Source organism: Rutidosis leptorrhynchoides, chromosome 2, assembly GCF_046630445.1.
Source record: "Rutidosis leptorrhynchoides isolate AG116_Rl617_1_P2 chromosome 2, CSIRO_AGI_Rlap_v1, whole genome shotgun sequence".
Taxonomy (NCBI): Eukaryota; Viridiplantae; Streptophyta; class Magnoliopsida; order Asterales; family Asteraceae; genus Rutidosis; species Rutidosis leptorrhynchoides.
Genome location: NC_092334.1, coordinates 616,527,989 through 616,539,404, shown reverse-complemented (window position 1 = coordinate 616,539,404; position 11,416 = coordinate 616,527,989). Strand labels below are relative to the sequence as shown.

The following is an 11,416-nucleotide window of genomic DNA, read 5'->3' as shown; positions in this document are numbered from 1 at the left end:
AGTTCGGGTTATGTAAAGGTTATTTTACGGGTTTTAAAGTCGGAGCTCTGTCCGTGTAACACTACGCGATAAATAATCAATGTAAGCTATGTTCTCCTTTTTAAATTAATGTCTCGTACTTAAGTTATTATTATGCTTATTTGAGCCGAAGTAATCATGATGTTGAGCTAAATATTAAAGATGGGGTAATTGGGTTTTGTACCATAATTGGGGTTTGGACAAAAGAACGACACTTGTGGAAATTAGACTATGGGCTATTAATGGGCTTTATATTTGTTTAACTAAATGAAAATTTGTTAATGTTAATATAAAGATTTACAATTGGGCGTCCCTATAAATTACCATATACACTCGATCGGACACGATGGGCGGGGTATTTATATGTACGAATAATCGTTCATTTAACCGGACACGGGAATGGATTAATAGCCACTAGAATAATTAAAACAGGGGTGGATTACATTCGAGGGTAATTGGTGTAATTGTTAACAAAGTATTTAAACCTTGGTTTACACACAGTCGATAACCTGGTGTATTCATTAAGCAAAGTATTAAGACCTTGTTACAGTTCGAATCCCCAGTTAGTTGGAATATTTGACTTCGGGTATAAGGTTAAATTTGCCGAGCAGTTTATAATTATGACCGATGAACTATTATGGACAAAAACCAGATAGGTTTCAAATACATCCAGGACAAAGGACAATTAGCCCAGGACAATAAATTAAAATCAAAACGTCAAACATCATGGTTACGGAAGTTTAAATAAGCATAATATATTTTATTTCATTTTTTCTCGTACTTTTATTTATTGTCATTTCAATTATTGTTATTTATTTTATATTGTTATTTAAATATCGTCATTTACTATACGCTTCGCTTAAAATATAAATCGACAAACCGGTCATTAAACGGTAAAACCCCCACTTTTATATATTATTATATATATATTTATATATTTTTGTACAAATATAATTATATAAAAATAAGTGTTTCATAAGCCCGTCTCCCTGTGGAACGAACCGAACTTACTAAAAACTATACTACTCCGCGACTAGGTACACTGCCTATTGTGTTGTAGCAAGGTTTAGGTATATCCCATTTGTAAATAAATAAATATCTTGTGTAAAATTGTATCGTATTTAATAGTGTTTCCTAGTAAAAATTAGTAGTATTTTGTACCCCTTCGCTTTAACATCAATTATGCATGCCAATCACTTTTGACTCTGCCAATCACTTGTGATTCTGCATGCCAATCACTTGTGACTCTGCCAATCACTTGTGATTGAATTTACATAATCACTTGTGATTTTTCATACTTATTCCAACCTTTTTTCATATTATTTGCAGGAATATTTTCAGGTCATTGACGAGAAATTCAAAATGGTTGATGACTTGAAACAATTTCTGTTGAAGAAAATAACTGAAGGTTTATCAAAATTTCCAAATGAGAAGACTTTGATATCTTATCAAAGTAGATTGAATCAAGTTTTTAGAATCAATGATGGTGATGTTGATGAGAAGCTTGAAAACAAGTCTGAGGATGATGAGAAGAAGGCTGAGGATAAAGAGATTAAGGTTAAAAATGATTCGAAGATGGTTGAGTGCGAGGAGAAGGCTGCTAATGATGATGATGTTAATGATGATGATGATGATAATGATGATGATGATGATGATGATGATGATGATGATGATGATAAGGATAAAGAAAAGAAGAAGAAGAAGAAGAAGAAGAAGAAGAAGAAGAAGAAGAAGAAGAAGAAGAAGAAGAAGAAGAAGAAGAAGAAGAAGAAGAAGAAGAAGAAGAAGAAGAAGAAGAAGAAGAAGAAGAAAAGACTGAGTCTGATGAAGATGATGAGGTTAGTGGTCATGAAACTGAGATTGAAGCGAATTCCAATGAAGAAGTTGTACAGCTTGATCAAGATGATGAGGGTAAGGGTAAGGGTCCCGAAGATGTTGTAAAAGAAGTTTGTGAAGGTGCCGATAATTCTAATGTAGATGTTGAAGAGCAAGCTTCTTTGACACAATGGTTTGATCTGAATGTTAACGAGGTTGTTGAATGTTGTGAAATAGTTTCTTTACTTGTTAATGCACCCACAAAATTGGATAGTCTTCAAATGTTAGCTGTTCATAATACACCAACATTTAACAGTTTAACCCCTCCAACTTTTCATCTTTTATCTCAGGAGGAGGTTAGTGAGGAGAAGAAGTCTAAGAAGGGAAAAAAGAAACTGATTATGAGATCTACGAAAGTTGCTATGGCTTCTCCATATGTCAATAGGTTGACGGCAGTTTCGGACCTGTTGACTAACTCCGAACTAGCTTTGGCTATGGATTTGTTTTCAATGCAAAGAAACGCTTGGTGAGTTTTCTATACTTTTTTCTTAATATAAATAGCACTTTATATCATTTGATTCACATGTGATTATATTAGTCAATCACAAGTGCTTATGTTTTGCAGTCACATGTTATTAATCAAACAAAGAATCAGTATTTGACAAATAGTAATTATGTTTTATTGTATTTTTTTAGTGATCTTGTATTTGAAGTTAAAAATGCCGATTGGAATGTTCATCGTGTCACGATGGAATCACTTTGTCCTGATTTATATATTGAGGCTGGTGTGATTGATATTTGGAGTTTTATACTAAACCACGAGCGTAGGTATAGAGATCCAGCCAACCGAACAAGATTTTTCTTTCCAACGTCAATCATTGTAAGTTAACTTTTAAATTTTAGGTACATATATCATACTGTACAATCACTTGTGATTCAGCATGCCAATCACTTGTGATTCAGCATGCCAATCACTTGTAATTCAGCATGCCAATCATATTTATTGTTTGCATTTATTTTGTTAAAGTTTTTAATATATGTTCTTTTATTTTATACAGTGGTCATACATGTATGACAACAGTTTGAAAAAAGAAGCTAAACTCAAGTCATTTCAAGAAAATGCATCATCATTGTTTAAAGTGTTTCCCAACGAAGTTTTTTTCCGCAAAACTGAGCTAGTATGTTATTTTACTTTACATTTTTGTTTATTTTTTCTGTAATATAATAATTAATTTATTTTTTTATGCTGAAAATTAATTGTTTTATTTTAATTCTTTTCTACATGTGTTTTTCCCAATCTGCAGAAATGATCATTTCTTTGTCCTTGTGTTTGATTTGAAAGTTTCAAAGCTCTTCATACTTGACAATGCTAAACTAACGATGCACTTCAACGCAAAATATCTCAAAGTTTGCAACCTTGTGGTTAGTTTATCTTTTTTTTTAATTAACTTGTTTTGTATATTTAAACATGTCATTAGACTATTCAATCACATGTGATTGAATGATACAATCACATGCGATTACAAACAATCATTAGCACATGTGATTTTAAAAAGCTGATCTTTATTTTTCTGATTTGTTTTCTCAGCAATATTGCTTTTGTGAGCATCTTAAATCTCAAAATCATCCAAAGGCGAAGAAGATTCAAGATATTCATCCAAGTAGAATCAAGATTCCATGGATTACGAGAGACAATGCTGTTGATTGTGGAGTTTTTTCCATGTACCACATGGACAAATTTAAAGCCACACCCAAGACAGATTGGACTGAGGAATTGGCTCGTGAATCGTCGGTTCAAAATAATCAGCTCAGGAAGTTGAGAGTTCGGTATGCAGCAAAAAATTTAACACATCCTCTAAATTTGCATTCCAAGCAGATGATTATAAATGCAAATCGGTTCAACATTCTTCATTCAAAAAAAGAATATAGGAACGTTGTTTTGACTGCAAAAAACTCAAGAGATGAGCGGGTTGAGAGATCAAAGGAGTCCTTGCCAAAAATCAAGTGAAGTGTTCTATTGAAAAACAATATAAGATGTTATTTTTGTTGAACTTTTTATGTGTTAACAAATTTGTTATTTGGTACACAATATTTTTTAGCATATCTATGTTTTTGTTGAATGGTAAATCACATTGTATGGACTATGGTTTTTAATCACATTGTATGAATGACAATCACTTGTATTTTTAATCATTTATTTATTCTCCACCAATCACTTGTGATTATGCATTGTTAATCACTTGTGATTCTGCATTGTTAATCACCAATCACGCATTGTTAATCACCAATCACTTGTGATTCTGCATTGTTAATCACTTGTGATTTTGCATTGTTAATCACTTGTGTTTTTAATCACTTATTCATTATCTACCAATCACTTGTGATTCTGTATTGGTAATCACTTGTGATTCTGTATTTAGCAATCACTTGTGTTTTTCATTGTTAATCACCAATCACTTGTGATTCTGCATTGTTAATCACTTATGATTCTGCATTGTTAATCACTTGTGTTTGTATTGGTAATCACTTGCATTGTTAATCACTTATTAATTATCTACCAATCACTTGTGATTCTTCATTACCAGTCACTTGTTATTCTGTATTTGGCAATCACTTGTGTTTTCATTGTTAATCACCAATCACTTGTGATTATGCATTGTTAATCACTTGCGATTATGCATTGTTAATCACTTGTGATTCTGCATTGTTAATCAATCACTTGTGATTCTGTATTTGGCAATCACTTGTGTTTTTCATTGTTAATCACCAATCACTTGTGATTCTGCATTGTTAATCACTTGTAATTATGCATTGTTAATCACTTGTGATTCTGCATTGTTAATCACTTGTGATTCTGCATTGATAATCACTTGTGTTTGTATTGGTAATCACTTGTGTTTTTAATCACTTATTAATTATCTACCAATCACTTGTGATTCTGTATTTGGCAATCATTTGTGTTTTTCATTGTTAATCACCAATCACTTGTGATTATGCATTGTTAATCACTTGTGATTCTGCATTGTTAATCACTTGTGATTCTGCATTGATAATCACTTGTGATTCTGTATTGGTAATCACTTGTGTTTGTATTGGTAATCACTTGTGTTTTTAATCACTTATTAATTATCTTCCAATCACTTGTGATTCTTCATTACCAATCACTTGTGATTCTGCATTGTTAATCACTTGTGTTTTTAATCATCACTTGTGATTCTGTATTGGCAATCACTTTTTTTTAATCAGTTATTCATTATCTACCAATCACTTGTGATTCTGTATTGGCAATCACTTGTGTTTTTAATCACTTATTCATTATCTACCAATAACTTGTGATTCTTCATTGGCTTATCTAATCATATGAACATAAAAAATGTAATTCAAGAATTTCATAGGAACATCAGAATTTCACAATTGTACGAAAGAGAATAAAAAAATAAAAAAATCGTTAAATAATTCAGTAGTAACTTCAGATTTCTGAAGTTTCTGCTTGTTCTTTTGCTTCTTTTTTTTTTGTCACGGGTCCTCTGATTGTGATCGTCACGTCCACATTTACCACAAGTAAACTTTCTCTTTTTGCTTTTCTTTATTGCTTTCTCTTTTCCACTCATTAGATGCTTATCATTTGCACATCCTTTGTAATTCCCAACAGGTGGGGTTTGTATTTCTATTGTACTAGGCTTTGAAACTCCAGTCATGTTTCCAATTATATCATCTTTCTTCTTTGACGGTTTTGGCACTTGAGCTTCAACTTCTTTCTTCAACAATTTAAGTTTTTCAAGAAACACTTTTAGCATCTTTTCATCACTGCCTACAAGTTCCACACAATCATAAACAACTGAGGTAATTCATTAATAGAATCTTGTACAACTATGTTTTCATTGCCATATCTATTTCTCCTTGATCTTAACTCGGGTGGTATTATGTCCCTTCTCCAACGTCTCATTATGTATTTTTCCAGAATTTCTTCTATGTTCTTGTTCTTTAAAACCCAAAAACAGTGTCTACACAGAAGACCATATCGTAGATAGTGTCTACATGTACATACCATTGATCCGTCTTTGCTGTTATGAAGTACCTGCAAAAAAAAAAAAAAATTTATTATCAATCACATGTGATTGATAAAAAGATTTTGATTGGATTGGCCAATCACAGGTGATTACATATATAAACAGACATGTAAATGTTTTTCTCAGGTTCTGATATAAGTGGCTACATTTTTGAATCAGCAATCATATGTGATTATAAACATAAACATAGATGTAAATAAATTTTACCTTGTAATGGAAGAACTTTTTTTCTTCATTCGGACCCTCTTTTGTCTTCTCTTTTTCCTCTTTAACAACATAGATTTCCGTTTCTTCCTCCTTGTCCATTTTATCCAATAAACAGCTATACAATGCTTCATAAATCTCTCTTTGAACGATTGCAAAAATAGCATGTGTGTAAACCTTTAATGCATGCTTTTCAATTTTCAGCTGAGTTAACAGTTTTGGATTTTTCTTGATTGTCTGTGCATCCAAAGATTCTTGCTTTGACCTCTGTTTTAACATTGCAGATTCAAAGCCGTCCATAAAAGTTAACAGATTTGCTGCTGATCTTGTAAAGTTTGAAAAAAAAGCATTCTCGCTCTCAGATCTTGAAGTAGTTCGCATCAAACCAAACATTTCAGTGTCGATAAAATATGCTGGTATTCAAGTTGATCTAATATCAAACATATGTTTGAACCAACTATCATTTTTCAATGAGAAATCGTGCATCAACTTTTCCCATCTTTCTTCAAAAACATTTGGTTCGATATACATATTCCAAACAAGCTTATTAAGTCTATTCTTGAAGTCTTTTTCTACTTCATCTTCAATAGTAGGAATTGCTTCTTGAATCTGTAATTATATATCATTTTTTAATCATTCATATTAAGCAAATCATGTATCATTAAACATTTCAATCACATGTAATTAAATACATTTGTTGTTTGATAACAAAATTCATACCTTTGATGGCACCTTTCGCATAATGTGCCACATGCATAGTCTATGTTTTGCCATCTTAAAAACTGCTTTTATCGCTATCGCCATTGATTTGTCCTGATCTGTCACTATCATGTTTGGCTCTTTCCCGAATGTCTTCATGAAACATGTAAGAAGCCATGTGTAACTCTAGGCTGTTTCATCCCTGATCAATCCCGCAGCAATAGTGACACACCTATGGTGGTTATCTATGCCAGTAAATGGTACAAATTTCATGTTGTACCTTCCAATAAGCCAATTAACATGTCAATCACATGTGATTAGAAATTGTAATGAGCCAAATAACATGTCAATCACATGTGATCAGAAACTATAATGAGCCAAGAAAACATGTCAGAAACTATAATGAGCCAAGAAAACATGTCAATCACAAGTGATTGTAAACTTTAATGATCCAGAAAACATGACAATCACAAGTGATTACAAACCCTGGTGAGCAAGAAAACATGTCAATCACATGTGATTAGAGAGTCTAGTGAGCCAGAAAACATACCTGTTCGTTCTATACGTTGCATCAAATGAGATTATGTCACTAAACTCCTTGTAGTTGCATTTTGCAACTTCATCGGCCCAGAAAATTGAATGTAGTTGACTTTTTTCAAGCTTGTACTCAAATGAAAAACCAGGAACATATTTCTTCCGTTCTTCCATTTTGTTAACGAGCATTTGAGAATCACTTGCATTGATAAAAACATTCAAATCTCGTCTCCAGTTTCTGAAATCAGTTACAGTCCCATGCACATTTTTCTCAGACCCTTTCATATTGCTATAAACTTCGTATGCTTTTGTCAGACCAATATTTGACACTGACGAATGGTATACAAACAACTGCTCTGCATACTTCATCTGTCTTTCCGCTTTACTTAAATGTCGGTACTCTTGGGGTAGCAACTCATGATTATGGTATTCTTGAAAGTCAGACAGTATAAACGTATTAGTTCCATACACCCAATCGAATTTAACCCTAGCCCTACATCCAGTGCATTCCATGTTGCTTTTCCTAATTGGCTTTTTACTACTTTGCAATGTGTCAAAGTTTACTTGCATTGGCACACCACCTCTATTGCACAAGTAATATTTCTGCTTCACCAACCCAGATTTTGTAGTCTTTTGAGTTGACTTTCGTATGTCAAAACATGCATGAAACGCGTATAACCTATACATTTTTTCACACTCTTCAAGTGTTCCATAATTTTTTCCAACAAATGGTAGTAAACTCTCATCAACTATTGGTGCATAATACAATGAACCACCTGGTGTTTCTTTTTTACGTGTTGCAGCTACTTTTGGTGTATCTATACCTGTCCAAAAAAAAATAGACAATCACGTGTGATTTAAATGTTCACTAAATATAACTTAAACAACTAACACATGATCAATGACTAATATGTTACTTTCACTCATTCATATCTAATAAAGACAATCACATGTGATTTAACTGTTATTCACTCGTTCATATGACAAATGACTTTAACAATCACAAGTGATTTTTAACAAGAAACAAGTGCATGATAAGAGACACGGATATACATATCACATATAGTATTATCATAAAACAAAATCACATGTGATTAAATAAACATAATCACATGTGATTGAATAAATACAATCACAGTATAATCACATGTATTAAATCACAGTAATGTATCATCATAATACCCAATCACATGTGATCCAATATGAAAAAATTTACAATATGTTTTATTTCATCATACGTATAATCACAGGTATTAACATAAAACAAAATCACATGTGATTAAATAAAGATAATCACATGTGATTGAATATATACAATCACAGTATAATCACAGGTATTAAATCACAGTAATGTATCATCATAATACCCAATCACATGTGATCCAATACGGAAAAAAACATACCTGCAGCGTTATCTATAATTTCTTCATCACTGATCTCGTATTCTACTTCAATTGGTTCGTTTTCTGGCTCCATTGCTTCATATTCTTCTTCCATTGATTAATTGATTGGACAATTTGATTCACAGCAGTGAAACGATCATGCAACAAAATACATATCATTAAACTCAAATCACATGTGATTGACTAACTTGAAATTTACAACAGTTCAGTTTCTGTCTTCATTCTATTTATGATTATCACTTTTAACTGGAAATTACGTGTGATTGACAAAGAAATTACTCAAATTCAAAGTAAATACTGTTTCATCCAAATTTAATCACATGTGATTAGAAGAAACAATACACATACCTTCAGCATTCTGGATTTCGATTTGTTCTTCGTTACTGATATCGATTTCTGGTTCCATTTTGCTTAAATTGAAGGTGAATATCAATTGATTTTGAGAAGAATTCGTATATCCTGCAATTTTTTAGTGATCGACTGATTTTACGAATCAACGTTAACTCCGTTAGAATCGTATGATCATAAATCGGAGCTATAACGGTGTTAACGTGGTTGAAGATGACCGATCGGTCGCCGGAGAAACGTTAATCGCCGATCGCCAGGAGCCTGTTAGGGTTTTGAGGGATTTGATCGATAGCCTTCGTGGTTTTCTCAAGTACGTAAGGGTGTAATTGGCAAATGATGAAAATACCCTTCCAGTACAAATTGGTGGTTTAATCTGGTGCATTGATCAAAAAAGATCCAAAGGCTGAGATGTGTTCCTTGGTTCTCAACCTTTTACTTGTTTTCTTCTGATTACAACTTTATTACTGATATTCAAATTAGTTTAATAATACGGAGTAATAAATTAGACATTAGAATAAACAAAATAAAACTCACATTAACAATTTAAAAAAATATTACAATTTCTAGAAATAAAAGTAATAAAAGTTTTTAGAAAACAAATACAAATACGTAAAAATAATAGAAATCGTCAGCAGCTAGTTGTCTCCATATGAATCTTCCAAAGCCAACCTAGCACGCATTTTCTTCTTTAACTTCTTAGACCACCCCCTATGGTTAATTACCCGCCCATTACCCACTTATTACCCGTAACTAACCATAGGCACCATTTAGTTACCCGCTTTCACCATAGATTTAACGGAAGAGTTATAGGAATTGCGAGTCCCAGTGCTTTTTATTGTTGGAATTGATGTTTTATTGCTTGTACATTGTATATTAAGAGGAGTATTGTTTTAGCCATGATAGGGAGTGTTTAGTTATGAGTTAGTTATAGGATATTGGTGTTGATGTGGCGCTGATGTGGAAGGTTAGGAGGATGAATAGTTTAGTTACGATAGGGAGTGGCCTTATAAGTTATAATTGCTCTCATGTCAGCAGCTAGTTGTCAGTCGAAACCGTCATAGACTCATAGCCATCTTTTGTTTTCCTCTTGCTTTTTGTCTTCATATTTTTTTTTAAGGGGCCATATAATTTCATTTTTGTTCTAATGTAGGCTATATACCCTGAAAAATAACAATATAGGCTATATACTTTCATAAAGTGTACTAATATGAACGGACAAAACTTATTAACCGGATAAACAACTAAATGATGACGTGACATCCTACGTGGAGAATGACGTTGATGATACATCGGAACAAAACTGAAAGTATATAGCCTACATCGAAACAAAACTGAAAGTATATAGCCTACATCGGAACAAAACTGAAAGTATATGACCTATTTGTAGCCATATAAAATGCAAAAAAATGTTAAATAATTAACTTTACCGGTTCAGCACATAATTTGTTAAATTTGTGTACATCGATACAACTTTTAAGAGTATATAACCTACGTTGGTATTTTTTGAGGTATATAGCCTATATTAGGACAAAAATGAAAGTATATTCTATTTATTTGATTTTACTCTTTACAACGATTATTTTAGGAAAAAATATAACGAAATTTTTTTTGTAGAACAAAATATACAACAAACGACCCGCCTCGCACCTACAACGATCGACGACAAAGGTTTAAATGTGTCAATTACTTCAGTCTTTAAAGATAAATTACCTCATTATTCGGTTATCAAGTCAGAATTGTCTTTGCACAATGACAGATGGGTAGATATTAGCCATTAGAAAAGGCCCACAAGATGACAAAACGACAAGATGATTGTTTACAATTTGGTTCTTTATTCTACTCTAACTGGAAAAAGGCTTGTTGCAAAACTCGACTCCGTGTACAATAATAGAAGATTGCGAATATCTAAAATAAATCAAATATGCTGTTTTGCTTAAAATGGACAAGTTAGTTTATGGACAGTTACATACTTACATGATTAGTTACATATAGTTCACGATAACTATATGACGTTACCAGTAGCAGCTAGACTTGAAAAAACATTGTTCGTTGCATGAGCTTGCACATGATGTTCTATTGAACGAATTAGTTTACCCTAGAACATGGATTGTTAACCCACAAAACATACCTGTCTCTGCTAGAAGTCTAAAAGAACCAAACTAAAAGAAATTTATTTTGTGTCATTAGATCAAGGTATAGATTCACAAAAACCGGATCCGGACCGGATCCGGATTTAAAAAAACCGGACAAAAAAAACCGGATTTTTCAGGATCCGGTTCCGGTTCCGGATCCGGTTCTCGGGGTCGGTTTTTTTTTCGGATTTTT

At 32.6% G+C, this 11,416-nt stretch overlaps 2 protein-coding genes across 2 annotated transcripts; both read right to left on the bottom strand.

Moving 5' to 3' along the window:
* Positions 1–5,141: 5,141 nt before the first annotated feature.
* On the bottom strand, positions 5,142–6,500 carry LOC139890031 (uncharacterized). Its single transcript, XM_071872937.1, has 4 exons — positions 6,111–6,500; positions 5,833–5,911; positions 5,354–5,644; positions 5,142–5,185 (listed from the first exon to the last, which is right to left on the bottom strand). Exons 1-4 carry the CDS (start codon positions 6,498–6,500, stop codon positions 5,142–5,144), a joined length of 804 nt encoding a protein of 267 aa, XP_071729038.1.
* Positions 6,501–6,992: 492 nt separating this feature from the next.
* Positions 6,993–8,837, bottom strand: LOC139890030 (protein FAR1-RELATED SEQUENCE 5-like). Its single transcript, XM_071872936.1, has 3 exons — positions 8,744–8,837; positions 7,357–8,164; positions 6,993–7,086 (listed from the first exon to the last, which is right to left on the bottom strand). Exons 1-3 carry the CDS (start codon positions 8,835–8,837, stop codon positions 6,993–6,995), a joined length of 996 nt encoding a protein of 331 aa, XP_071729037.1.
* Between the last annotated feature and the right edge of the window lie 2,579 nt (positions 8,838–11,416).